General features: G+C 36.0%; 2 protein-coding genes across 6 annotated transcripts; one reads left to right on the forward strand and one right to left on the reverse strand.

Annotated features, from left to right (window-relative positions):
* Window positions 1-403: 403 nt before the first annotated feature.
* On the reverse strand, window positions 404-13,620 carry LOC122846945 (programmed cell death 1 ligand 1-like). 4 transcript variants are annotated; one of them, XM_044144220.1, is made up of 9 exons: window positions 13,569-13,620; window positions 8,233-8,302; window positions 7,793-8,049; window positions 7,183-7,279; window positions 6,457-6,723; window positions 5,357-5,467; window positions 2,359-2,424; window positions 2,071-2,121; window positions 404-949 (listed from the first exon to the last, which is right to left on the reverse strand). In XM_044144220.1, the coding sequence occupies exons 2-9, from the start codon at window positions 8,294-8,296 to the stop codon at window positions 933-935; spliced, it is 930 nt and encodes a 309-aa protein (XP_044000155.1). In that variant the 5' UTR covers window positions 8,297-8,302; window positions 13,569-13,620; the 3' UTR covers window positions 404-932. The 4 variants fall into 4 exon arrangements, with proteins under 4 accessions (XP_044000155.1, XP_044000152.1, XP_044000154.1 ...); XM_044144217.1 differs by lacking the exon at window positions 13,569-13,620 and adding an exon at window positions 9,676-9,798; XM_044144219.1 differs by lacking the exon at window positions 13,569-13,620 and adding an exon at window positions 9,347-9,396.
* On the forward strand, window positions 12,935-25,364 carry plgrkt (plasminogen receptor, C-terminal lysine transmembrane protein). 2 transcript variants are annotated; one of them, XM_044144221.1, is made up of 5 exons: window positions 12,935-13,045; window positions 13,521-13,609; window positions 23,330-23,460; window positions 23,581-23,690; window positions 24,623-25,364. In XM_044144221.1, the coding sequence occupies exons 2-5, from the start codon at window positions 13,529-13,531 to the stop codon at window positions 24,748-24,750; spliced, it is 450 nt and encodes a 149-aa protein (XP_044000156.1). In that variant the 5' UTR covers window positions 12,935-13,045; window positions 13,521-13,528; the 3' UTR covers window positions 24,751-25,364. The 2 variants fall into 2 exon arrangements, with proteins under 2 accessions (XP_044000156.1, XP_044000157.1); XM_044144222.1 differs by lacking the exon at window positions 12,935-13,045 and adding an exon at window positions 13,417-13,436 and having other exon boundaries at window positions 24,623-25,358.
* The last annotated feature ends 9 nt before the right edge of the window (window positions 25,365-25,373 follow it).

The following is a 25,373-nucleotide window of genomic DNA, read 5'->3' on the forward strand; positions in this document are numbered from 1 at the left end:
TGTAACAAGTTGTGTGTCTTGCCAGTAAAGTCATGGCACTTCCTCATCTTCAGCTGATATTAGAGAAGCTGTTGCTGCTTCGCTTGCAATTCAGCAACTGATCTAAATCAAGAGCTTTCTTTTTCTCATGCACGTACAAAGAACTGAAACCTGCACAAAGTCTCAAAGTATGCTTGAGTTATCAAATTTTTAAAAAATGAAAGAGTCTGAGACCAATATTGCATGTCTTCACTATTGCACAAAAGAACGGAGCTCGAATTTCCCCTGGCAGCATTTCGAGAAATGTTAAGAAGCTGTCTCTTGAAATAAACCAATGTGTGAACTATAATCTCTTCAATTAAGTAGACGACAAATTCAAATTATAAAAATACAAAAATCTATATTTATTGCACATACAGTTTAAAATGTGTTTACATTGCAGCATATTTGGGCTTTAAAAAAACTATACATACCATCATTTCTTTAAAAAATGTAACATGTTTTTTGTTCAACACCTCTTGTCCTCAGTACTTTGCAGATTGTACTTGACACTTCAGTGTCCCTCTTGTCTTCAGATCTCGTAAAAGATGTGACTAATACTATAAGATCCTCTTTCACTTAGAAACCTCCTCAAAGTCTCATGAAAAAGTGGCTGCCTTCTTTATTCAGTCGTAGCAGAGTCTTGTTGGACTAGGATAGAACAGTCCTCAACTTCTCCGCTGATATATTTTCATCAAAAGAGAGCCGCATTCATGCTTCCTGGAACAAGTCACCTTCCAGGTGCTGCAATTGACATGCATAAGAAGACGCAAAAAGCTGGCCTCAAGGGAATTAGAAGCAGCATTAGTCCAAGATGAGAGCAAGATGTCAGCTACGGTTGTTTTCCCACTTCCAGGAAGTCCCTTCCTCAGGCGACAAGACTTCACCAGCATTTGTGAGTAGATCTTGGAGTCTCACTGACATCCCTTCCCTGAAAATAAAAAGAAGCGCTGTAATTCTGAACTATATAACATTACCAGCTGAAGGCATCAGTACAAACTCTTAGTTTCATAACACTAATGTAAATACTGCCAGTACAAAAAAAACAGTCCCAACAGTGAGCCATGTGGGACACCTCAAATTTCTCAAAAATAACATATGTTGCAAGGGGAAAAAATATGCTGTTTATGTGTTTATATGCTTTGAAGTCCTTGAACTGTGTGACCAGGATGAGTAAAATATTAATAAAATCCATTTCTGGACAGTTTAATTTACTAACAAATGGGAGTTTTAATTGGGTGTGGGTCATTTCATTCTTTCACCATGTAGGTCAAGTGGCTAACATGGGGATCAGAACAGAAATAAATATAAATAAGGTCTAATACAACTTTTTTATATATACATTAATATTAAATTGGGTGAGCAAAATTTGGGCATCTGTATAATTTGCAAAAATACCTAACAGAAAAAATATTGATTTGAATTAACAAGTATGAAATTGTTTGGGTAAGAAATTAGTCCAGTTGCGTAGCTACAGTGTATGGGTTGAAAGAATCTGTTGACCTTGGAATCGTTTTGATTTAATGCAGTCAAGTTGTTGGGCTTTCTGTAAATGAGATTGAAAAGGAAGTAAGTTAACTATTTTTTCAATGGGATTGGAAAACTGTCTCTGACTCACTTGTTTTGCACACTGTAAGGCAGCGAAACTTCGCAGATGTGTCTCATTTTTTTTGTAGTGAGATAGAACTCAGAGTAACGAGCTTTCAGATGCAATCTCAGATTTTCCTCTGTGGGACGTTCAGCAAAAAACAAACTCGTTGAAAGAGAATGTTAAAAGAAACAATGTTCTTCTTTTATTTCCTTCCTGAACATATAATTGTATATTATTGTGTCTAAAATGGGTGAATTTGCCTAGTAGCTCATTCTTTTGTTTTATGCATTTAGTGCAATATTTCAACTTCATTTCTTTCTTTTTTCTTTTAGATAGTTTTCTATTCTAAAGGCTTTTACTGGAACCTAAAGGCAGTGATGATGATAGAGGAGCATGTCACTGTTGACAATAAGAGACAGATATCAAACACAACAGTATCGTAACTCAGCGTCACATCTTACCTTCAGCAATAACTACTTCTTCAACTTCGTTTTCTTTGTCTTTCTGTAGGCCTGAGGGGAAATGAACATTATCAGGAAAACAGGGGACTTATTTAACCGCTCAGCTAATCAGTCCCAGAGTTAATAATTACCAACTAATTTAATCATTACTAGTGTAAACATATAACAGGCCTAATATATCAATGATTTGACTTCAATTGACTTTTTTTTTTTTTTAGCTGTTAAACGGTGCTTTCAAAGACAGTAAAGTTGTTTTTGGTACAGAAGAATGGAGCTATTCAGACTTACAGGCAGCTGCAGACATGGACTCCACATCACCAGCCAGGCAGCTACGGGTCTTGGGAATTCTGGTACCTATAAAACAAGGGGACCTTTGATTTAGTGTGTTGATACAAAATGTTAGATAAAAATATATAAAAGCATGAATACAAAGAAAAAAAATAGTGGATGGTCTGTCTGCCTCTAAAAGCATAACACAGCACATTTACATTGAAATAAGACATATTAGCTTTAAATTAATGCTTTCTATTCATTTCTCTTGCAACACATTTAACAAATTTGGAATTTGAAGTTCAGAAAAAAAAAGATAAACTTTTCAAAAAATTTGATGCTAACCTTAGTAAAAATGATTAAATTATCTTTTGTTGCATTATAATAATCTCACAATGAAAATGTAGGAAAAATCCAAACATTAAGTAATTAATAAAATTATTGGTTTCCACATTTATTCGTAATCTTAACAATTCAATTAAATGTAGCTGAATAATTTTTACTGTAACCATTTTCTTTGTAATGTGGATCAGAGTATTTAGGAACTATAACATGACCACCTTCTACTTTGAGGTACAAATATGTGACAAAGGGGCCAATTTCTCTACTAAACAAAGAGTGAAACACAAGTACTCGTACTTAAGTTAAGCAGAAATTAAGAAATGGCTGCAAGAAAAAAGCCATAGTGTCTTTAAAAAATAATTATTTCTTAAGTTTGGATTTTTTTTTCTTCCAACTCAGTATTAAAGTTAAAGTTTGGATTCTTCTTTTTCTGTTTGTGAGTGTATTCAACTGTACAAAATGTGATTATTTTAAGAATTTTTACATTTTATAGTGACACCAACAAATGTGGAAGATGCTGGATGATAATGTTAAGGTGTTATTACAAGAGCATTATGACTTCATTTATCTTTCCATCTCTTATTTACATAGTTAACACTCAGTCTTTGTGTGAAAACAATCTAAGTATCTCTCAGAATGCTGACATTTCCTGAACATAGTCACCCAGAGATTTCTATACCCGTAACTCAAACAGGATTTCTCGTCAAATTAGCCCGTTCATTTATCTGAAAGTGTGTGTAATACGTGTACAAGGGAAGAGGGTGTTAGTTTGGATGAAAACTAACACAATGCGAACAAGCACTGGAGCAAAAAAGCACCTACGCATTCACAAATAGCTGTGAATTTCCCTTTTAGCAAAACCAAGCAGGGTGGTTCCAGGCAGACTCATGAAGTCCTCAACTTCAACAAAAAAAAAGCAAAGTCATGCTCACATGACTTGTATAAACACAAAATGTCATATGCTGGTGAAATTCCACTAAATTAAAATGACAAAAGGAATGGCACTCAATCAAACATGAGATCGTCAAACATTTTGAGAAACACTTCCTCTTTCAAGTGGAAATTGCATTGCCATTGCCATACATTAAAAAAAAACAACTTAGATTTAGATTTCTCATTGAAATAATATTTTGTTGTTGTTGATTTTACCACAAAGCCTTTTTCTAAATCTCTTTAGCAACAGAACTAAAGTTAGGTGGCATGGCTCCGGAACAGGAAGAATATAAAAAATGCGGTGAACTGCACAGACAGTAATGTCAGACTGTTTGAGCTTTTAGGCCAAACACTAAAAACATGAGACTCCAGAATTTTCTTGCAATGCAGCAAGTTACAAAGCTAAATAAAGAATCAATGTGAAAGTCAGACTCCAGTGATGCTTCCCTTCCCCACTGGTTTGTTATGCATCTCTTCTAGATCTATCTGTGTATTACTTTCTGTTTTACTTTCTTTGGCAACTTATCTATGTTTGAAAAGTCATTTAAAATTCCCAAATGTGGAAAATTCTTAGCTATTTTTTTTAGATTTGGCTTGTTGCACACACTGATGCTTCCTTTAAAAAAGTAGATGTTGCTCAACAGGAGAATATTCCGATTTTCTCAAATACTTTATTCAGTAACTGTATAGTAATCTGAAACTTAAAAGTGGTCAGAATTATATGGTGCAGTAATATAATGTACAAATGCATATTAACAAAATCTAAACACTGTAGAATATGTAGCTAGTATTGATTTATATTGCTATTTATGTTGTCTGATTTTTAGTAGATTTTTCTTTTCAGGTAGTAGCATTACAAACCAACAAATTAAAAAGCTTTAGTGATGACATTTTAAACGCAGGCAACGATTTCTCACTAAGCTGCAGAACAAACAAAAAACTGTAGTAGGATGTAGTCCGCGACCAAGACAAGGTTGAGGGATGGATGGATGGATGGATGGATGGATGGATGGATGGATGGATGGATGGATGGATGGATGGATGGATGGATGGATGGATGGATGGATGGATGGATGGATGGATGGATGGATGGATGGATGGATGGATGGATGGATGGATGGATGGATGGATGGATGGATGGATGGACGGATGACCCATGTTGTAGACACCAAACAACCCCTGTACTATCACCACTTTTAACTCCTACAAATAAGCAATGAGTACCAATTTGAATTTATCAAACCAAAGAGCACTTGTGTGCTGCAAGTCCTTCTGAGATAAGACTGTATATTTGCAATATAACAGCTCCAAGTTGCTGTCTTAGTTTTTCTTAACTGAAATGGTTTGAGCTTATGTTTCTTGATGCCGCAGTGAGCTGCTAAAATACATCCACACTTCCTGTTTGTATTCAGTATTGTGTTTTGCTAAGGATCGTGTTTTTCTTGCAATGGTTGGATTTCTGAAAGAGTTTAGCACAAAAAATCTGTGCTGAATTTTCTTTTCATACACAACCATAATCCCCCCAACCAATTTCCAAGCACCAGCTTTATTTCTAACAAAGTATCCGACCGGGACTTGGCATCAATAAATGCCTTTCCTAAAAGACTTGGGTTGGTATGAAGGACTGAAAACCTTAACTGGGACATACCTGACTTCATCTTTCTTTACAAATTGATCATTTTTGGACAGCGTAATGTTGCCAAAAATACTAACAAATGACATTAAGTTTTGGTTCTGTTACCTTTTCGGCGTCGGTAAATGACCACTCCAAGACCAATGGCGATCAATATTAATCCTACACACAAAACAACGATGAGGATGTCATTTTCTCCTTGACGGTGTGGTATATCATCTGTAGTAAGAGAGAAAATATAGAACAACCTCTTTAATATCATACATAAAATTAATCTCAGACAAACCTTTTGTTTATGTCCACAGATGTTTTTTTTAAAAACCACTTTGGAAAGAACCAAATTTACCAAAGACAAATAGCAGCAGACTTCCCTATAATGGGCAAAAGCAAAACTAATAGTCGCTGTGAAGTAGAAATAGTTTAGCCTTATGCAACAGTATTTGTGCTGAGCATCAAAATATCTTTCCAGATTACTTTTACTTTTTTTGTAGTTGGTTTTCATTGTTTCCTAAAGAATACTGGATCCTCTCTACTTTAAGCTGATCACGTTCGGTCCCCTAAAGACTAAAATTACCCTCCAATCTTTTAGAATATACTTTCCATGGGGCGCACTGTGGTGGCACTGGGGGTTAGCACGCCCCACGTTTGGAGGCCTTAGTCCTCGACGTGGACGTCGCGGGTTCGACTCCCGGTCCCAGCCTACTGTTGCAAAAAATACGAGCCACTAGTGCCGCAAAAACTCTTCGGAGAAAAAAATGGGGGGAAAAAAAAGAATATACTTTCCAGTGAAACTAAAAAGCAGGTCATATAGCCAAAGAAAAAAAAAATCTAAAGGTTTTTCTTTTCTCAGCACCCTACACGATGTTGAATTGTTCCAAAACACCTACAGTTTCAGTAAAAAGAAGGGGTAATTCTTGCATCTCTTTGCCACTGTATGTAGATGTAAAGATAACTTTGCTTTCATATCGACTTGAGGGAGCCTGAGAGTTAATTTAAGATTTGACAAAAGGGGGGAAAGCATGAACAAAACAGGAAACTGAAGTAGCACAAAGGAGAAGATATAATTTCTTGCTGATTTGCAGAGACAGTAAATTTTCTGACATTTCAACTTTGAATTGATTCTTTTGCCATTTAGTACCTTTCTGAAGCAAGCTCTTTGAGCACTATATTAAAAAAAATAAAATAAATCACAAATTTTAAGAATTTACCTGGAATGTGAAATGTTGCAGATGAGTGGTCTTTTGTAAAGTTACATGTGTATTTTGTTTTCTCTGAAGAGTTGACTTCAATCTGACTGACGACTTTAATGAGACCGTCTGGCGTTGTTGTAGTTGTGGTGTTGGAACTGTAACTCTGCAGTTGCCCATCCTGCCACACAACAGGAGACTGAGGGTATCCCTCAGACTGGCAGGTTAAAACCACTTTATCCCCCTCTGCTGTCCTCTCAATCTGTTTTGAGATTGAGTGATATGGTGCTAGAAAAGAATAAAAAATTAAGATTAGCGACATTTTATTAGAATAAATAATGTAAATAAGAATTCAAATGTTGTGTTTGGGTTCAGATATAATGGATTGGCATAAATTAAAGCACATTTATGTTTTGGAGGCACTGGATCAAAGTAGATGTCAAACTTTGTAAATTTTTGCCTACGTTTGCACTTTTTTGTCTCAAAAGATCAAACAAAATCAAAGTCTAAAAATGTTTTAGGTATGTGAAAACCTCTGCAAGGAACTGCATCTGAAAAGGTCTCTGCCTTTTTCTCTATCAAACTGGCCAGTGATGGGTTTAGTTTCATTTTCAAAATTAGTTTTACTTTTAACTGCCCAGAAATGACCATGTGCAACAGTCATTGAGCAAGACCATTCCTGGAAACAAAGCTCTGCGGTAATGAACAAAAAATGCACATCGTAACAGACTCAAAGAGTGATCTTACCTCCAACTGACAAATTTATAGTTTTATAATCGGTCCCTTCTTTCGTTTGAACCAAACACTGATACTTCCCTGAGTCAGTGATCCCGAGACCTGATATCTTTGAAATGAGATGGAAGGGGGGAAAAAAATATGTGCCATAAGACAAACTACTTCAATTGAACTTGAATCATCACTGCATTTCTACTTCTGTCTCTAAGCATTTAATGAAATACAACAAAACAAGATCACAAAATTGTATTACATATTTTTATTGCACATATTGCCCTAACAGGATTGAGAAAGAACAAACTTCAATGTCTGTTATTGTTGGCAGCATAAAATGTGTTGGCAAGTTCAAACAGGCAAGCAACATGTGTCATAAAAAATTACCCAACTGTCTCATCAGTCATCTGACAATTGTTATGTGAACTCTGGTTAAAGGAAACTGATTCGGTGCTAGAAACATTTTCTTTTCTTTTTGAACAGAGAAAAGCTTCTTGTGGCCAGGCATTAAAAAATTGCATGTTTGCCATAATCCTTAAACTACAACGTATCTGGTCAATACAATACAAACACAGCTGTGTGTTTCTATTGTTCATATTAAGTGAATAAATAAAAAGAAAAGAAATACCTGTATCTTTGCCCAGTTGTTTTTCAGTTCATCAGTGAGAAGCTTCACTCGACCCTTGAACTTTGAAGATGCAGAGCTCTCCAGGTTGTCTACTAGCCGTATCACTTCCTGATCTGTACTGCCGTCCACCCAGTGCCAAGTAACCTTGAGGTCATTTTGAGGATTTGCTGGTTTGGAAGAAAACCTGCAGCCCATCACAACCTTTCCTCCATACTCAGAATTATATGAAGTGTGCTCTGCCTCCACTGTAAACAAGGCTGCAAGACAATAATGTGTAGTAGATGTTTTAGGATAAACTTGAACAAAATGCATAGCATACACACACTAAACCTCAGATTCATTTAAGTACCAAGCTTGCTTTGCAGATTTAAGTTAGCTTGTGTGTCAAATTGAAATAGAAAGCTTTCCTCATGTTTCACAAATATATAGTTACTACCCACCTGCAAGAGATGGCTGCAGGGACACTTGCAGAACTACAAGAGCTACAACAATGACCAAGTCCATTGAAATCTGAGAATGAATAAAAAGTGTAAACAAAATATTGAAACTGTTTGGTCACAGATAATCACAAGTCACTTTGCAGATGATGGTCAGCTGACAATTTTGCAGTGCATGACACTGATCATCAACAACACATGATGCTAAGACATACATTTTTTTTTTTTTTATCACCGACCTAAGTATGACTAAGCTCTTACTGTGGCAAGTAATCCTACTTTTGTCTGGCTATTTATTTTAGATGACATCAGGAAACCACAAAAAATATAAAAATGTGTGTTCAGCTGTGGATAACATCATATTTCTTCGGCAGAATGATTCATAACTAAGAACTAATGGCAACAGCAAAATATTTTCACACAGTGAGCTGTCATGTCCGGTTTTGTCATGACTCTGTTTTACGAATTATTGTACAAAATAGTAACACTGAAACGGTATGACGTTTTTAGTGCTTACCACCTATGACTTCCAGAAATTTGCTTTGGCAAGCAAAACTGGACTATTAGACAGTTAACGCAGACTTTTTTAAAGCTTGGTACATGCCAAGTTGGTAAAAGTTGGTACCTGCATTCAATTAGCAGGTGGTATCATTGCTTTTTTAATTTTTGAAAACTCAAAATACTTTAATAGTAAAATCAAGTTGAGATGTAAATGTAAATCCTCTACTTTTCCAGACTTATAAAGACAGCAGAAAAACCTAGATAAATTATCATGGAGCAATTTACAAACACATGCTATGCTTGCAGTTTCCATAAAAAGAGATTTGTAAAAAAAACAAATGTTTGTAGTATTAACAAAACAAATAACTAACATTTAAAAATATTTTTTTTAACGTGGGGTAAAGCATACATTAAATTAACCCTATAGCTAAGCTACAAAAATAGACAGACAAAAGGTTTTTTTTTTTAAACTAAAATATATCTTTAAATATTCGCCTTGCATAACTTTAGTATGACTATATGAATAAAAGGTACCTGCAACTATTAATCTTGACTAAGTAAAGCAACAATTTGAAAGCTAAAAAGAGAGTAATACTCAAACTGCTGTCCTACCTACAGATTGATACAATCAGCCTTTTATATTTTCGTGAGCTGCTTCCTTCTTCCTTCACGTCTTAAATGCTCCTATAATTTCTTCAGGCGCTTTTAATAAAGACGAGGCCCTTCCTCCTTAAGAAACACACCCACACGGCATGGCTTTATCTAACAACTCACATGAATAAAGACGAGGCGTTTTGCACATCAGCGACTTCACAAATAGTATTATTACTACATACTATGTGAAAAACTGTAAGTAAGTGCTGTAAAGAAGTATTTAAACCGGTTTCTTTTTAAAAATATTTAGATATAAAGAACAAATTACATATTTTAATATGGAGGACCTACCATAGACAACGAGTAGAAGAAGCGCAGTTTCCACTGTAATTGGCTGTACTTCCTAATCAACGTGTCGAGCTCTTTGCAGTCTGTAGTTTGTAACAACAGCGTAAAAAACGTCCAGGAACTGTGAAGGCGTGAACAAATGAATCCCAGCTGACTCGGTGTGTGTGTTTTATACCGTCTGTTTTTCCCCACATTCTCGTGTGGGGTTTCGGGATTCTCCTAATTACAAAGACTTTTTTAAAAGTCAAATCAGTCACTATTACCGTAAGAGTGACGGCGCGGTTTTGGTTTTGTTTTTGTTTTGTTTTAACAAGACCTTAACCATAATTTCTCACCAACATGAGCAACCAGGAGCGTCTTTAATAAACCGTGAATCAAATTATAACGCACGTAAAATAACATAATAAAAATGTTATTGTACGTGAGGTTTTATTAAAAAAAACCTCACGTACAATAACAGTAAGTAACATAGAAGAATTAAAAACTAAAGCAAAAATTACCACAGACATTAATTTCAATGTTCATATATTATTACAGTATTAATAACTACTCACTCAAAAGTGAAACTATTCAATTTGTCTTATGACTAGGTAAATATACAAGGTTACAGTAACTCCGGGAGCATATCAGGGTGACTTTACAAATTAATATTCAACTATCAGCTCTGGTAGTCAACCAGCTACTTAAGTTGAGGTCCTGCTTGTAGAATATTACTTGGTAATAGAAATACCACATGGGTGCATGGTGCACTTGTAGTTTTCTCATCATGACTCTGTTTTTATGCCATCTATATTTCTAAATAGCTGACTTGTCTTTTTTGTAACGAAGGGTCAGCCAGCTGATAGGCAGTGAGCAGCCGCCTATGGAGGAGGGATAGTGCTTTGTCAGAGACAGTATGAAAATTAAGTAGCTATCTTGCTGCCAGTAACTGACTCATGTTTATTTAAAAAGTTGAGTCAACGTATCTTTTTCTGTCTCTATCAAATCTACCGCCGCACAAATGTATTTTGTTCCCTGAAAGTAACTGATTGTCGAAATGTTGAATAGAAAAACATGAGAACTGCTAGAATAGGTAAATGACCAAAACGACCAATAAATAAATTAGACAAACCAGATAGAACAGTTGAATAAAATATCTAGATCCCTGGTTTAAAGAGATAAAGGTAAAACTGTTGGTTACTTTATGAATAAATAATTTGTTGATTTATAGCTGTCTTCTGTTTCTTTTTTGTATATTGTGCCATGTCGCTAACAATTTGTGGTTTTTCAAGCACTGTATGCAAATGTTGTTCTAAAAGTACAATCCAGAACAACAACAATGTTCCCAACATAATACAGATACTTTCACAAGATGTAATCTCCGAAGGAAAAAAAAAAAAGAAAATTGAAATAACCCTGAGTTTCCATCCCCAGCCTTGCTGCCAGCCAAGTGGAATTCCCACCTGTCCTGTAAGAAAGATATGTAATAATTTAACTATTCATCTCTGGCACATATCGCCATAATATATTTACAATGTGACTGGGGAAAATTTTGTGGGTTTGCCAGTGATTTTCTTTTCTTCCTGTGCATGCTGGTACACAACAAATGTCCTTCCAGTCTGGTAGTAATAGTCTGTGTCTGATTTTAGCAGCTCTAATGTTATCTCAGAGTTTAAAATCCTTTGCTATTTTTCAATGCATCTCCTGGAAAGCTGTTGTTGTTAATGCTACCTCCCCTGTGACTTAAGGCAAAATGATACCTGTCAAAACAAGAAGGATTTCTGAGATGGGTGAAAACTCTTGTGTGGAAACTTCTCTTCCTTGGCTAAATTCAGATGTTAATGTTAAATAATGTTACCAGAAAAAGCTCTGGTAAGATTTTTTTATGTTTTTTTTTTTTTTTTTTTTGCGGTCCCAGTGAAAGGTAAGTCAATCTTAAAGTTTCTGGGTTATCCTCGAAAAAATTGGTTAGTCTGAAGAAAATATTTGAATTATAATTTTAAAGCACTGGCGAAACACACAACATATATTTATGTGCCTGCATGTATTAAACAAAAAGATTTTAAGAAGAACTCAGTCCTCCTTGTTCCCACAGGATGTAAACGGGAAGGTAACCGCTTAGAGCTGTTAATCAAATTCACAATATCTACTGATCATAAAAAAGTAAGAACACCTAAGTGTTATACATAGGCGAGTACCTGAACAAAATAACAGGGTGGAAAGACATCAGCAATTTCTTTAGAGAAGTATCTGTTTCTACCCATCAATTTGGGAAGGGTTATAATATCATCAACAAGCTATCAAAAACTCCATCATTCTACATAGAGAAACATTATTCAGAAGGAACTTATTGCCCAAGTTTGCGAGCACAAAGAAGAACTTTGAAGTGCTCACAGCACAGTATAAATATATTCACAAGTAAAAAAAAAGAAATAAGACCGCAGGACTAATGGTTTTACCTCAAGAGCCAACTGTGCAGCCAAGAGAGAGATAAAAAAGACAAGCGCTAAAGTCTATGTCACCTCTCTGTCTCGCCTTAACATGGTGAAAGTTAAAGTACATAAGACAGAGATACCACGAAATTTGGCTTTGCTTTGTCTGGAAGAATTGAAGGAGAAAAAAGTATTCAGCTTAAGTTGGATGAATCTAGGACATACTTACAGGGTAAATCTTTAATAAATGTTGAAATTATGGAAGCATTTGTGTGTTTTCACTCTTGATGTAGGTAGAGAACAAATTAATTTTATTATGTTCTAATACATAAATGCCTAGAAAAAATTTAACTATCAAAGGGTGTAGTCTTCTTTTTTAGCCTGAATATATGTCCATAAAATGCATAGAGTGTAAAACGTGACTTGCAAGAAATTCTACAAATCTTCAGCTTTTTTATTTAGTTTTCTTCCTCATTTCTGGAAATATATACATATATATAAAAAAAATTCTTCAGGTTCTTAGTTCAGATTTTTAACTTCAAAAAGAATTCTTATAATTAAAACTTCTGGGGGGTTTTTCTATAATCTTTAAAACCTTGTTTCTCAACAGAGGGAGCCATTTCTTTGTCTTCTCTATTTTCTGTGCAGCAGTGTTTCTACACTGCTGCACAGAAAATAATAACAGCAGCTGGCAAACACATTTAATCCACCTTTAACTCTAATTTGTGCAGAAACTAAGAAATAGCTTTTGTTATTTATAAAACTGACATCTCTAAATTAAGAACTAACGAATAAAAACAATAATATGTAACTTATTTTGAAGATCTCCCCGGAAGTACGGCATTAATAAACTTCCGTTTCTAGGACTGCAGCTCACGTTGCTTTTGTTTTCATAAACATCCTTGAATGTTTCTCTTTTTGCAATATAGTTCCTCTTACTTTTACATTTCAAAGTATTATAGGTATGTAAAACCTGTATTTATAGTTAGCCAAAACTTAAAAGTAATGGGTTAAAGCGAAATCCTTTAAGGAGGAACATAATAAGCTATTTAATTAGGTTAGCCATATTAGCTCCTCTCACTTGTTTCCTGAGTTAACTGAAACAAACATGTATGAAACTATCTCAAGCTTTTTAGCAATGCACGATGCAGATTATTCGATTTTATAATAGAAACAATGCTATTATAAGCGAATATGCTTATATTTGCTTATTTGGTTAACTATAACATGGGATTTAGTGAACCCCATGCTAACTAAAGTTAGCATTTAAGCATTGGGTTAACTTTAGTTAGCCCCATGCTAATTAAAGGATAGGCTACAGACTGTAATAACAGAGCAGCTACAGGCTGCAAGGTCACTATAATATGAAAACAAAGTTGTTGCTTTTGTTTCAGTTGCAGAATAACCTTTTGTCTTTCTCTATGTTTTACTTCTCAGTTTCAAACATGGGCTTTCTCATGTCTAAATCCATGGATGCAAACTTACAAAAGCAGCAGGAGTTCATGCTTCACAATTCACGGTTGCAGGTAAGTCAAAGTGACTCCAATAACATTAAAAGCTGGTAGTGTACTTTAAAGGAGTTTGGTTGTTACATTTTTAATCAGATGCATCAGTTCACTAATTAAAAACATTGTGGACTGCTTCAGGTTTGTGGTCATGAGTTAAACTGATTAGCTATAAAGTCCATTGTATCTAAGTGTTTTTCAATATTGTGAAACAAAAAAATGAGTCTTATAAATGAGCCACATGTGCAGTATTTGACTAAAAAGACAGATGAGAAACCTGAGTTCTAGGTTTCAGCATGTCTGTCACTGCTATTCTGATATATCTTTTCAAGGAGGAGACAAGACATTATGTCTGAAAGTAACTGAATAAGAATGGGCAGGGCCTGCAACACGATGTTATTTTGAAACCTTTGATTTATATTTCACCAAACCTTCTGCAAACCTGCAATAAAACGTTTAATAAACATCTTTAATACCAAGATACTCACTCATGAGGTAACAAGCCTCTGTTACTGTTGAAACAGTTGTAAATGGGCTGAATTTATAAAACACTTTAGAGCCACATTTACCAGTCGCACATTCATACCAATATACAGTTTGATTTGCACATGTGACATGAGGAAATTTAATTAAACCCAGAACTTTCAGATTGTAAGACATCTGCTCTTTCCACAGAGCTGTTGGATGTGATACAGAGGTGAAAATTTTATAACCTAGACCAGTGTTTCCCAATTCCAGTCCTCGGGGCCCCCCTGCCTGCATGTTTTCGGTGTGCCTCTATACCAGAACAGCTGATTCAAATGATTGGGAAACACTGACCTAGACCAGTGTTTCCCAATTCCAGTCCTCGATGCCCAATTCCAGACACTGGTCTGACCTAGACCACAGGTGTCAAACTCCAGTCATGGAGGGCCACTGCCCTGCAACTTTTAGATGCGCCTCTGCTGCACCACACCTGAATAGAATAATTAGGTCATTAGCAAGACTCTGCACAAGAAGGAGGTAATTAAGCCATTTTATTCCAGTGTTTTGTACCTGTAAAAACTGGCACATCTAAAATCTGCAGGATAGTGGACCTTGAGGTCTGGAGCTTGACACCCCTGACCTAGACCATTTATAATTGCCTATGAAAATGTATTCCTTACCTGTCTGTGTTCTTTGGTTTTAATCATTCTGTTATTGCACCATTGTTTCTAAAATAAGAAATATAAATGAAGGAGCTTATTCGTTGCTCTAGATTTTATTTAGGTATAGCAGAGTAAAGGGAGATTAATGCAAATGCCTTCCAGGATAGGATGGATACCTGGATTCATTAAATAATGTACTCAAAATATGACAGCATGGATACTTGGGTAGATGTTACATCCATACATCAGAGTGAAACACTAACCTGCCATGTCCGTCGGGCATTTCTGTTTTCTTATGAGTTACAAATCCACCGTTTCAAAGCTTTTTTCGTATTTCCATCTGGCGAAAACAGGATTTTATTGCTCTCATTATTATTTTTTGTTGTTCCATGGTTTTTTTTTAAGTCAAGCAAAAATATTATTCCCCTCCCCACCCTTATTCTCCATTAGAGATAATTTTGTTTGATTCATTCATGCCTGCAAGCCATCGAGCAGCAGGTGGGATTCGTGAGTGTCATAATGTCAATGAAATTATAAAATTTAGACCCAATAGGGTCTCTCTGTGGTCTGCACCTGAAATCCTCTCAGTTTTTTTCAGCTTTAAACGTGGAAGATGATGACTAATACAACACAATACAGTGATGCCAAAGGTTTGGCAATTGAATTTCACACCACCCTCATCTGAGCCCTGAAGATGATTCATTGAGGGATATTAGATGCATATTTATGCATTACTGAAGTGGCTCTGCATTGTTTCATAGCCCCAACTGTCTTTAGCTGCTTTCGGTTTTTATAGTTCACACTCAGAATCACCTTGTATACAGTTTAATTGTGCACTTTAAGCAATGCAAAAAAAAAAATTAATAAAAATGTGGAGTAGATGAAACATTCAGTAAAAATGTCCTGGGTCACTGAGGGTGAGAGCTCTTACTGGTCAATTATATGAAATAATTTAACTACTTTATTTTTTGCATTTGAAATTTAATTTGCTTAATTGAAAAAGTCAGAGTGACCCTTGTCATTTTAAAATGTCTACACAAAGCTACGTTGTTGCTTCCCCCTGCATTAAGATGTCAAAGATGTCTTTCTGTCTGTTTTTTACGTCCCATCGGTCATGGTTAATTGATCCCTGTCTTGCTGTTGCCTTAAGTCAAAGCTACGCAGTCATTGTGTTTGAATAATGGCCTCCAGAGACCCACCATAACATTTACTGGATATTGGTCTGATTTTTCTGACGCATGCCTTTAAAGCTAATGCAAGCAATGAAATGACGTAGGCGTTGTCTTTTTTCTGAAAAATATTTGGCTGCTAGTTCTTCTCTACCATATTTTGTGTTAATGTGAGCTTGGAGGTGATCCAAGGTCTTGCCTTGTACTCTACATTAACTAATTTGAAAATAAAGAACACTGGATATTAGATCCCAGATTGATTCCTTTTGAAAAGCTGCCCATGTTTTGCTCCCCTGATGTACTTTTTTTTTTTCATTTCAAAATGATGTTTCTTTTTAGAGAGGTGCAGAACATCAGCCTTGCAACTTTTTAGTTTGTCGATGATATTTAGAGTTCTATTAGGATATCCATTCATTATATTATTTATATATATATATATATAATTATTATTATTATTATATTCAGTCTTATATTCAGTCTTTGCAGGAATGGTGAAACTGGTTTGTATTATTTTTAATAATTTTGCCAAAGAGGAAGAACGCCTCTGCGTAGGGTTGTGACAGCATGTAGATGTCAACTTAATTCCAGTAGAGAAGTTACACAAAGAGGATTCGGAAACTGAGTTCCACAATTGCAGAGAGTAAACTTCTGCTCACATTTTACTGAGAAACCTCCTTGAAATGGGATCTCTCCAGGAATTTCATTGAGTTGGTTCTGTATTCTTTGAGCATGTGCTAGATTGTGACGAGAGGGCAGCGTGATGGTGCAGTGGCCAAGTGTAAAAGGTTGTTGGTTGGAATCTCCTTGTTGGTGAAGTCGGCATGAACCCCGTGGGGTTTTGTGGATTTTCTTTGTGTTTACCGTTTAAAATTAAACGTGTTTTTGGATGTGCTTTTCATGATAAGGTATTTGATTATCGTATCCGCTCCTACAATTCTTGTATTGTACATTTGCAGTCGACAGGTTTGGTTAGATCAAGATCGTTTCTGGTGCAGTTTGCCTGACTTACTTTAAATGTCCTAATATGAGTGTTAGTTCCCCCAAACAAGTACTCTAAATCTCCTTGAAGAATGTATTCAAACCAGAATAACTCTAGTTAAAGTCAAGTTTATCTGCACAGCACATTTCAGCAGCAAATCAGTTCAAAGTGATTACATAAAATAAAAGGCTGTGCAGGAAAAAAAACAATTCCACTTCAACTATGTGGAAAAGCGTCCAAAGCACATATGGAGGAGGAACTGTGATGCTGTGGGCCTGTTCCCATCCAAATAGACTTGGAATATTGCTAAAGTCCGTGGCTTAATGGCCGTTTATATATTTTAGAGCATTTTGAATAGCTGGTTGCTTCACACAAGAAAACCCAAAATTAGCTCATTATTAGATCTCTAATGCTTCTTTAGACACGAAGTTTAAAGCATCCTACCATGACCTAAGTTCAATAAGAAACCTGTGGGGTGAGCTGAAGAGAGGCAAACATAAAAGACATGTCAGAACTGATCTGAAGAGGCTTGTTCACAGCAGGAACCAGTGTCTTATAACACTCAATGGATTTTCTCAAGATAAACGTTGGACTTTTCTAACTCTTTCAATGAATGATGATGCAATAAAAGTTGGGTTTTCTTCTGAACTCTTTACCAACAGTGCCAGCAAATATGGAATGGTGTTACTTGATGACGACTTAGTTGTGCTGAAAACTTTGATGAGAATTTAGATCAGTATGTGTTCTTGGAAACAGGAAGAGCATTCTGCACGCTGGCGACATCACGGAGCATGACAGAGTGGTTTTGAGAAAGGCCAGACAAGCCGAGACAGTGACTGGAAACACCAGTGAAGAAAAAGTGGAAAGAAGAAATGAGACATGAATCCAGTCTGAAGGTGATAAAGTGAGAAGACAATGAAGCTAAATCCAAGACAGGAACTCACTGACATTTATAAGGGCTTCAGGCTGAATCAAATTCGGGCAAAAGCTTGAGAAAAAAAATGTGCAGAAATCATCACAAATCAGCCTAGATATTCACACTTCACTGTAGCAGCTGTTGGGAGGGGAAGCAGAAGCATATAAGTCAAACAACACACTCAAAACAAGTAGCACCTACACCTACAAATACATGAGCTCCTGAGGTGATGACACACTTCACAATGATTAAGATTCCATAATCATATTCACAGTGTATTGCAAGAACATGTGGTTATGTGACAATAAATATAATTGGTATCAGGAGGTTGCTCAGTAATTTTGGCTTGATCAAGTTTAACCACATGTGAACTTTAAAAGGAGTTGAATGACTTAGAAAAGATAACTAATACTAAAACATTGTAAAATGAGTGCCTTTTACTCACCACTTACTTAATTTTTATCTGCAAACAGGTCTAAAATAAGATTTTCCATTGACAATCAATGGAAAAATCTTTTATTCGCTTTATAACAACTCAGGGCACAGAAAGACCCCCTTGCCATCACCCTAATCATTAGCTTCCTCCACAGATTTACTTTAGGACTCTGGCTGAACCACTTTGAAATATTAATATTGCTTCCAGTTAGAAGGAGCATGCTGGTGAAATTAAAATGTTAGTTTAAACCTAATTCTGTAAGTGGTATAAATAATTAAGGGCTAGACTGCATGCGAAGGAAACATGTTAGGAGAATTAAGATTTATTTGGATATATGGCAACAGAATATACCAACACATATTGGATTTAGACATTAACATACACAAAGTCAAAGTTGGGGAATCTTGATCAAAAAGATGCTAGCTGGACCTCATCCCATATAAGCTCCTTATTGACTTTTACCAAGCAGTTATTTGAGCAGTGACTGAATTTGTTTACCTAAATTAGTCTTTGTAATCTATTTCAGATTTGACGAAAAATCAGTAAGAATTCTACTTGACAGTTGGGTGTAATGTATGTACCTGGGTCATTTCATGGTTTCTGTTCTCATTAATGTGCACCATCATCACTTTCTAGAACCATCGACTTGTATTAGTTTCTGCCTCAGCGGGTTTCTGCTTTGAAACGTTACTCAGCTTTGGTAATGAGAGCTTTTCTCACTATCGAAGCTCTTGGCTCTAGCGCTGCTGTAAGTTCCCACTTCCTGGAATGAGTCATCGGAGCGGTCAGCACGTGTCGCAGGTGCTGTCAGTGGATTCCAAGTGTTGATCTCAGATTTAACACAGGTGTGAAACTTTCTGCTGAAACTCCTAAAAAAAAAACACAGTTAAAACCTTCAGTCATTTCCAGATCACAGTCATGATAGTCAGCCCTTCAATCTGAATGGCCATGTTTCCCTCTAGGGATCTCTTGTGTAAGTGTAACTGTGACTAATGGCTTTATTCGATGTAAACTATTTAGTTCATCTAACGTTTGAAACATTGCTAAAGTATACTTTTTGTAACTCAAGTCTGGAGAAGTATGGTCAATGAAAATATGGGTGTGTAAAGCTATTTATATTACCAGATTTTGTTCATTTCCCACAGACTAAATGTTTTCTAAGATTCGTGCTCCTTTTTGTCTTTCCTGTTATCCTTGTAAATGTTCTTCTTAGCCTTCCTTTATTTTTTCTGTTCTTTGTTTCTTCCTTCCTCAGTTTCGTCCTCATGTGCTTCCTTACGATAACTTCCTTCTTTCCTCTTTTGTGTCCTGCTGTCTTTACTCCCCTGTGTCATTACTTCTTTTCTGTCTTTTTTGTGTTACCTGCTGTCCTCCCTTTGGTTTTTTTCATTGTGTCATCCTTCCTGTCAAATTACCTCTCTTCACTTCCTTCACTGTTTACCTTTTCCTTTGTGTTCTTCTTTCCTTCTGTGTCCTTTATTCTTTCTATCCTTGTTTTCTTCCCTCTTACTTTTCTTCATTCATTCATAATTTTATTTCTTGTCTTTGCTTGTGTTCTTCCTCCTTCCCTCTGTGTTGTCTTTCCTTTTATCACCTTGTATCCTGCCTCCCTTCTTTGTGTCCTCCTAACTTTTTTTCTTTGCTTCCTTCCTTCTATCCATTATCTATTTACTCCAAACTCCATATTTGAACACTCCCCGCTGTAGTAATGTCTGCCATAAATTTATGGAAACTTGTAAAGTGTAATTCTTATATGGATACTTTGAAGGAACTGCATCTTGTAATCTTTAAGGTTTCTAGAACATAGATATTTCCAGTTAACATTCATAAAAAAACAAGTTGTGAACTAACCAAGCTGTTGGTCCAGACCTAAAATCAATACTGAAACTATCTGTAAAAGATAAGCACTTAAAGGTATTTGTTTTGCATCTGTTCAACACTACCTGAGTTGGACTAATTCAAGCTGTTTTGGCTATTTCCTCCATTTTTTTGTTAAGACTGTAAATATTTGTACTATAAATATTTCTGTTTTATCCATTATAGCTGTTTGTAATGCCTTCTGCCTTCTGCACCTGCTCTATCCATCATTGGGAATGTTGATCGAACTGAAACTCTCCAGATTATCAAAGAGGATTAAGAATGACACTTAACTGAAAAGGTGTCAAACTCTGACCTAACTATAAATATATTTCTGTTTGATTTACATAAACGCGTATTCTCGGTTTACGGTAGGATTGTGAAAAACTTTTCTCCAGTTTGTCAAATATTTGGAAGTGATGCAAAGTTAATTAAGATAAAACATTTCAGATTTTTATATAGAAATAGAATGCGCCAGAAAAAAATAAGCATCAACATATCTTTTCCCTTCATGACTTCTTGTCTTCTCTTGGACACTTTGATTATTTATATATTTTATAACTCTGAAGTCTTTGCATGATATTAGACTGATTCCATGACGTTTCTGTTGCTCTGCAACATTGAGAGTGTTTGTATGTATTTAAGCATTACTTTCGAAAAAGAATACCTAAATAAATGTTGTCTTTCTTCCTACAGAGTGTAATGAAAAGACTGAACCACTCACAGTCAGAACTGGTGATGCATCTGTATGTTTATTGCCTTTGCAGACTCTCAAGACTTCCTGAAACTCTTTGCGTAGGACTTTTGTTTTGCCACATTTGACCGTTGTTGATTAAAATAATAGAAAACGCACAGTGGCTGATCATACTCTTAGCATTCAGTCCGACTGTGTATTTAAGGAAAATACAATTAATTCAGTTTAAGAGTTGATTGCGCTTTGTGAGTGTAAGTATCTTAGACTGTAATTTTACCCTGAAGTGACGCTTTGGCCTCATGATTACAGGTTAACTTTGCCGAGTAGTTTCTCTGTTTGCCAAAGCTAACTAGCATTGGTTTACTTAAGTCTGTAAGTAACCCACCTGGTCTCCTTCAAGAATTGCGTCATGTCTTCACCAGCAGGAACTGCTTTGTTTTCTCATATGAAAAAAATTGGAGTTCAGGTAGAGCTGGAAACACACAAAAGGAGCTGGAGAAGAGGCCAGGCCATATAAAGGCTAGGCCAGCTAAAACTGTCAGAATTCACAAATGCACCGACCAAGATCCACAAATTCACAGGAATCTAGCTATAGGCTTTTTTTTTTTTTACTTTGTACCCTGATTTTCTCTAATGACCTCTGATGTTAACAAGGATTAATAAGTAAATTAGAATTAGTGCTCTTTTTTTTTTACTGCTTATAAAGACACTTATTTGCTGTAGATTTTATTTCAAGAAATTAGAATTAAAGAAGTGAAATATTAATGGACGCCACAAATTTGTGTTTCATCTTTTGTGATGAAACAGAAAAGAAGAAATTCAAAGTGTATGAATGTTTTTGCGGGATTCTGAATGTGTTCAACTTTCTAAGGACCTTAGTTTGAGCGAAATGACCGATGTGGCTGATAATGGGTTGCCAGGCTATTTATCATGCCTACTGTCATCCTGAGGAAGGCACTGAGTGGCCTTGCCTGGCGTTTGACAAGTTAAAGACATTTCATGCTGGGAGTGAATCAAAGTGTAGCCAACTCCCTCATAAAGTCTTATTAAATTGCTTCTGACTCATTCAAACAAACGCCCCTGTTTTGCTCAGTTTCCTACAAATTCAATTTATTTCATTTGTTCCATCTTTCCCCCCCTGCACCCTCCTCATCTTCTTCACCAAAAATTAGATGTCGTTTCTTATGGCTTGAAAATCTTTTTGTGTTAATTGTGAAATTTTATTTCTTGCGCCTAACATTTGCACAATGCACCTGTCAGTGTAAATTTGTCAAATCAACAGCTTGTGGAAAGTGGTCCAATTTAGTATTTTCACATACATTGTTAGCTCAGCTGAATGCTAGCTTTGAATCATCATCAGGTCAGAGTCACTTCCCTGGTGGCTGAAAACAAAAACTCATCTTTGACACTTTCACTTTTGGAAAACAAAGGGCTTTTTAACTGAGAATGTCACTCAGTCGGGGTCTGCAGGATGCATGTATTTGTCTAAATGGACGCAGGCTGGTGTGTGTGTGTGTGTCAAACAGGAAACTAAAAACAAAGCTTTGACCTTCCTGAGGTTAATCAGCATGGATGCAGCATTCCTGACCCTGGACTGACTGACTGGCTCCACCTTGATTTAACCCTGGCAGTGTCTGACATGGCAGACTGGCTGCCTCTTTCTCTAGTTTTAAGTTTATAATGTGGGAAATATACAAAAATATAGAGAAACTTGTCCTGTAAACCTTTTACATGATACTACTGGATTGGGCAATTTTATCAAGTAATCCTTTTTGAAGATTTAGTTTTTGGAAAATCTGGATTTTTTTTTTTTTTTTTTTTTTTTTTTAACTAATGCACTCCTTGAGTTTGTGCAGTTGTTTAGATGTTGGCCAGGAAAGCATCAAGAGAGCATCTTGTTTGATAGGCGTGTTTCATATCTTCTGTTTATTTAACGTTTGCATTCTGGTCAACTCACAGAGGGAATGATTGAAAGCCTATTTTTTAAATAATTTTCTGTCATTTTAACAGAAAATTTATTTTTCTGCAAAAAAGAAATTTTTGATTATTTCTTTTTAACAAAATAGTGTAATGAAACATATCCATTAAGATCAGAAATTGGCTTTAAAATAATCTGAGATTCTTTTAAAGCCATATCACCTAGTCCTGGATACTTATTTTTATAAAAGAATACAGTGGATACATAGTTCAATAAACTTGAGTCATGTAGACTTTTGAATTTGTAGATGAAATATAACTTCCCATCATGCTTGTTTTTGCCAAATGGTCATTACAGTATCATTATCTGACCTTAAAACAGCAACGGTTTTAACAAAAACTACTTAATTTTTTTGTAAAGCTTTTTGCCTTTTGGCTTTAAGTTAAACTTTAACAGATTTGCTCCATCTAGACTCCTGTGAGGATAAATACTGAAAGGACCAAACCCAAATTATTTAAAACTTAAAAGTTATTTTATTATTCGTGTTAACAAAGTTCTTTATACACATTTTATTTTGTATTTAAGTGTCTGATGACGTCCTCTTTCCTCATGTGCATCTGTCTATGCTTGTGTGTTTCTGCATAGATGGAGCGTCAGATCCTGATGCAGAACCAGATGAGAGAGAGACAGATGGCCATGCAGATTGCCTGGTCCAGAGAGTTTCTCAAATACTTTGGCTCCTTCTTTACAGTGGCCACATTGGGACTAACAGCAGGGTGAGAGGTGGAACCGCCACACTGTTTACAGTCCGAGAGGAAGATATTGGGTGATGACGAATATAAAACGCGTTGCCAAAACTGTGAACACATTGCTTCTGTTTGTCTGTTCATCCTCAGAGCTATTAAAAGAAAAAATCCCGGCATGCTGGCTCCTATTGTTCCTCTCGGTTTCATATTTGCCTATCAGATGGACAGCGCCTATGGGACACTCATTTATCGGATGAGAGGTGAGGCTATTTGGATGTAGATGTAGAAACATGTTCTTTGGGGTTTTTCTGTTGAGATATGAACAAACACGTGTCATGAACATAAATGTCATTCTGTTGTTGAGTTTTAAAATTAACCAGGCTCTTATTTGTCAATGGTGGAAGGATGGCACGACCACTTTAAATGTTTTTTAGAGAGGGTACTCTATAAATGGGTTATTTTTTAGGTTTATGTCATATTACAATGCTATTTGATTTACATGCCTGGAGTGTTGCATTGATTCTTTCATGGATGTTTGACAAATCCTCCAGTCAACCATTCGGGGTGCCTAAACGCTTGCTTTCACAAAGTTCCTGTCTGTCCTGAATCTGCTGAGCTCAACATACCAACTACTTTTCAGTCCAGCTCTCCTAAGAACGGTTGTAAACTGCATAATGGAGAAACATTGTGACGACATAGTGAGAGCGGAATGTCACAGAGTCGAAGCTTCTTACACAGACAGACACTCATTTTCAAGGCATCAAATTGTGGAGTAAAATTTCTTTTAAGTCATGTTTGATATTTATAACAACTCAAAGTAACATAGTTACTTGATTATGCTATAAAATGTCACTGTGCCTGGAAAATCCATGAAACCGACACTTTAAAAACAAACTAAGTGAACAGTTTTATACCTTTTGTGTAGATCTAACAGACACAGCATCAAAGGTTTACACATGTTGTTTAAGAACCTTAAAAATTAGTTAGGATATTCAGAAACGTAAGCCAGTGTTACTAAAATAAATAATCGCAAGAAGAATTGATTGTAGTACAGCTCAAACACACTGACTTTCAGAGGCAGAACTACTGAATGTTTCTGGGTTAAAGAAGAAAAGTGACTGTCGTATGTTTGGGTAGAAGACGACATCCATATGCCGCATTCCATTTATGTTTTGTTTCGTTGGACCTTTAGGCGAGGCTGAGAATATAATGGCGTCTGAGCACGATCGTTTGGACCTGCCTCTGGGGACGCCGACGTACGAGAGCATAGAGAAGGCTCGCCGGACCAAAACCGGCCTCATCTCTTTTTTGGAGAAGTGATTCATCAGTTGTGACACGAGTCAAGATCCAAACCGTCCGACCGGTGCGTTCACCTGTGCTATTTCTGTTTTATCATAGAGAACAGCTGTCAGGTCCAATTTGGGTTCCTTGAACGTGTTGGAGTCTGCAGTTTGCACCAAGTCTACATCATGAACCTTTAAATAAATCTGTAGCTGTTTTGATTTTGTATAGCGGTCTCATTGTTGAAAGCTGATGGGCTGATGAGATGACTGATTTTAGATGAATTCATTGTATACATTTACTGTGCTGTTGTGGTATAAAATACAAATTACAGTAATAAGCAGACACTGTCAGTGACGCATTATTTGCTCCGTAGGTGATGATTTCCGACCACTAGGGGGCAGAATGTCCATCATTACTTATTTATTGTTACAACATCTCATCAATCAATTAATCATTTTGTTGTTTTTTTTTGTCTGCTGTTATCATAGTATTTAATTCCAGATTTATATTCAGTTTCTGCTTCACTACTCAATAATTGGGGTCACAATACCAAAGCTTTTTATTTGTACATTTATATTTACTTGCATAATTTGCATTTGACATATTGAAAGTATTTGTAAAGCCAATAAAAAAAAAATCTTGCAATAAAATTGTCTCAG

This window comes from Gambusia affinis, linkage group LG17, assembly GCF_019740435.1.
Source record: "Gambusia affinis linkage group LG17, SWU_Gaff_1.0, whole genome shotgun sequence".
Taxonomy (NCBI): Eukaryota; Metazoa; Chordata; class Actinopteri; order Cyprinodontiformes; family Poeciliidae; genus Gambusia; species Gambusia affinis.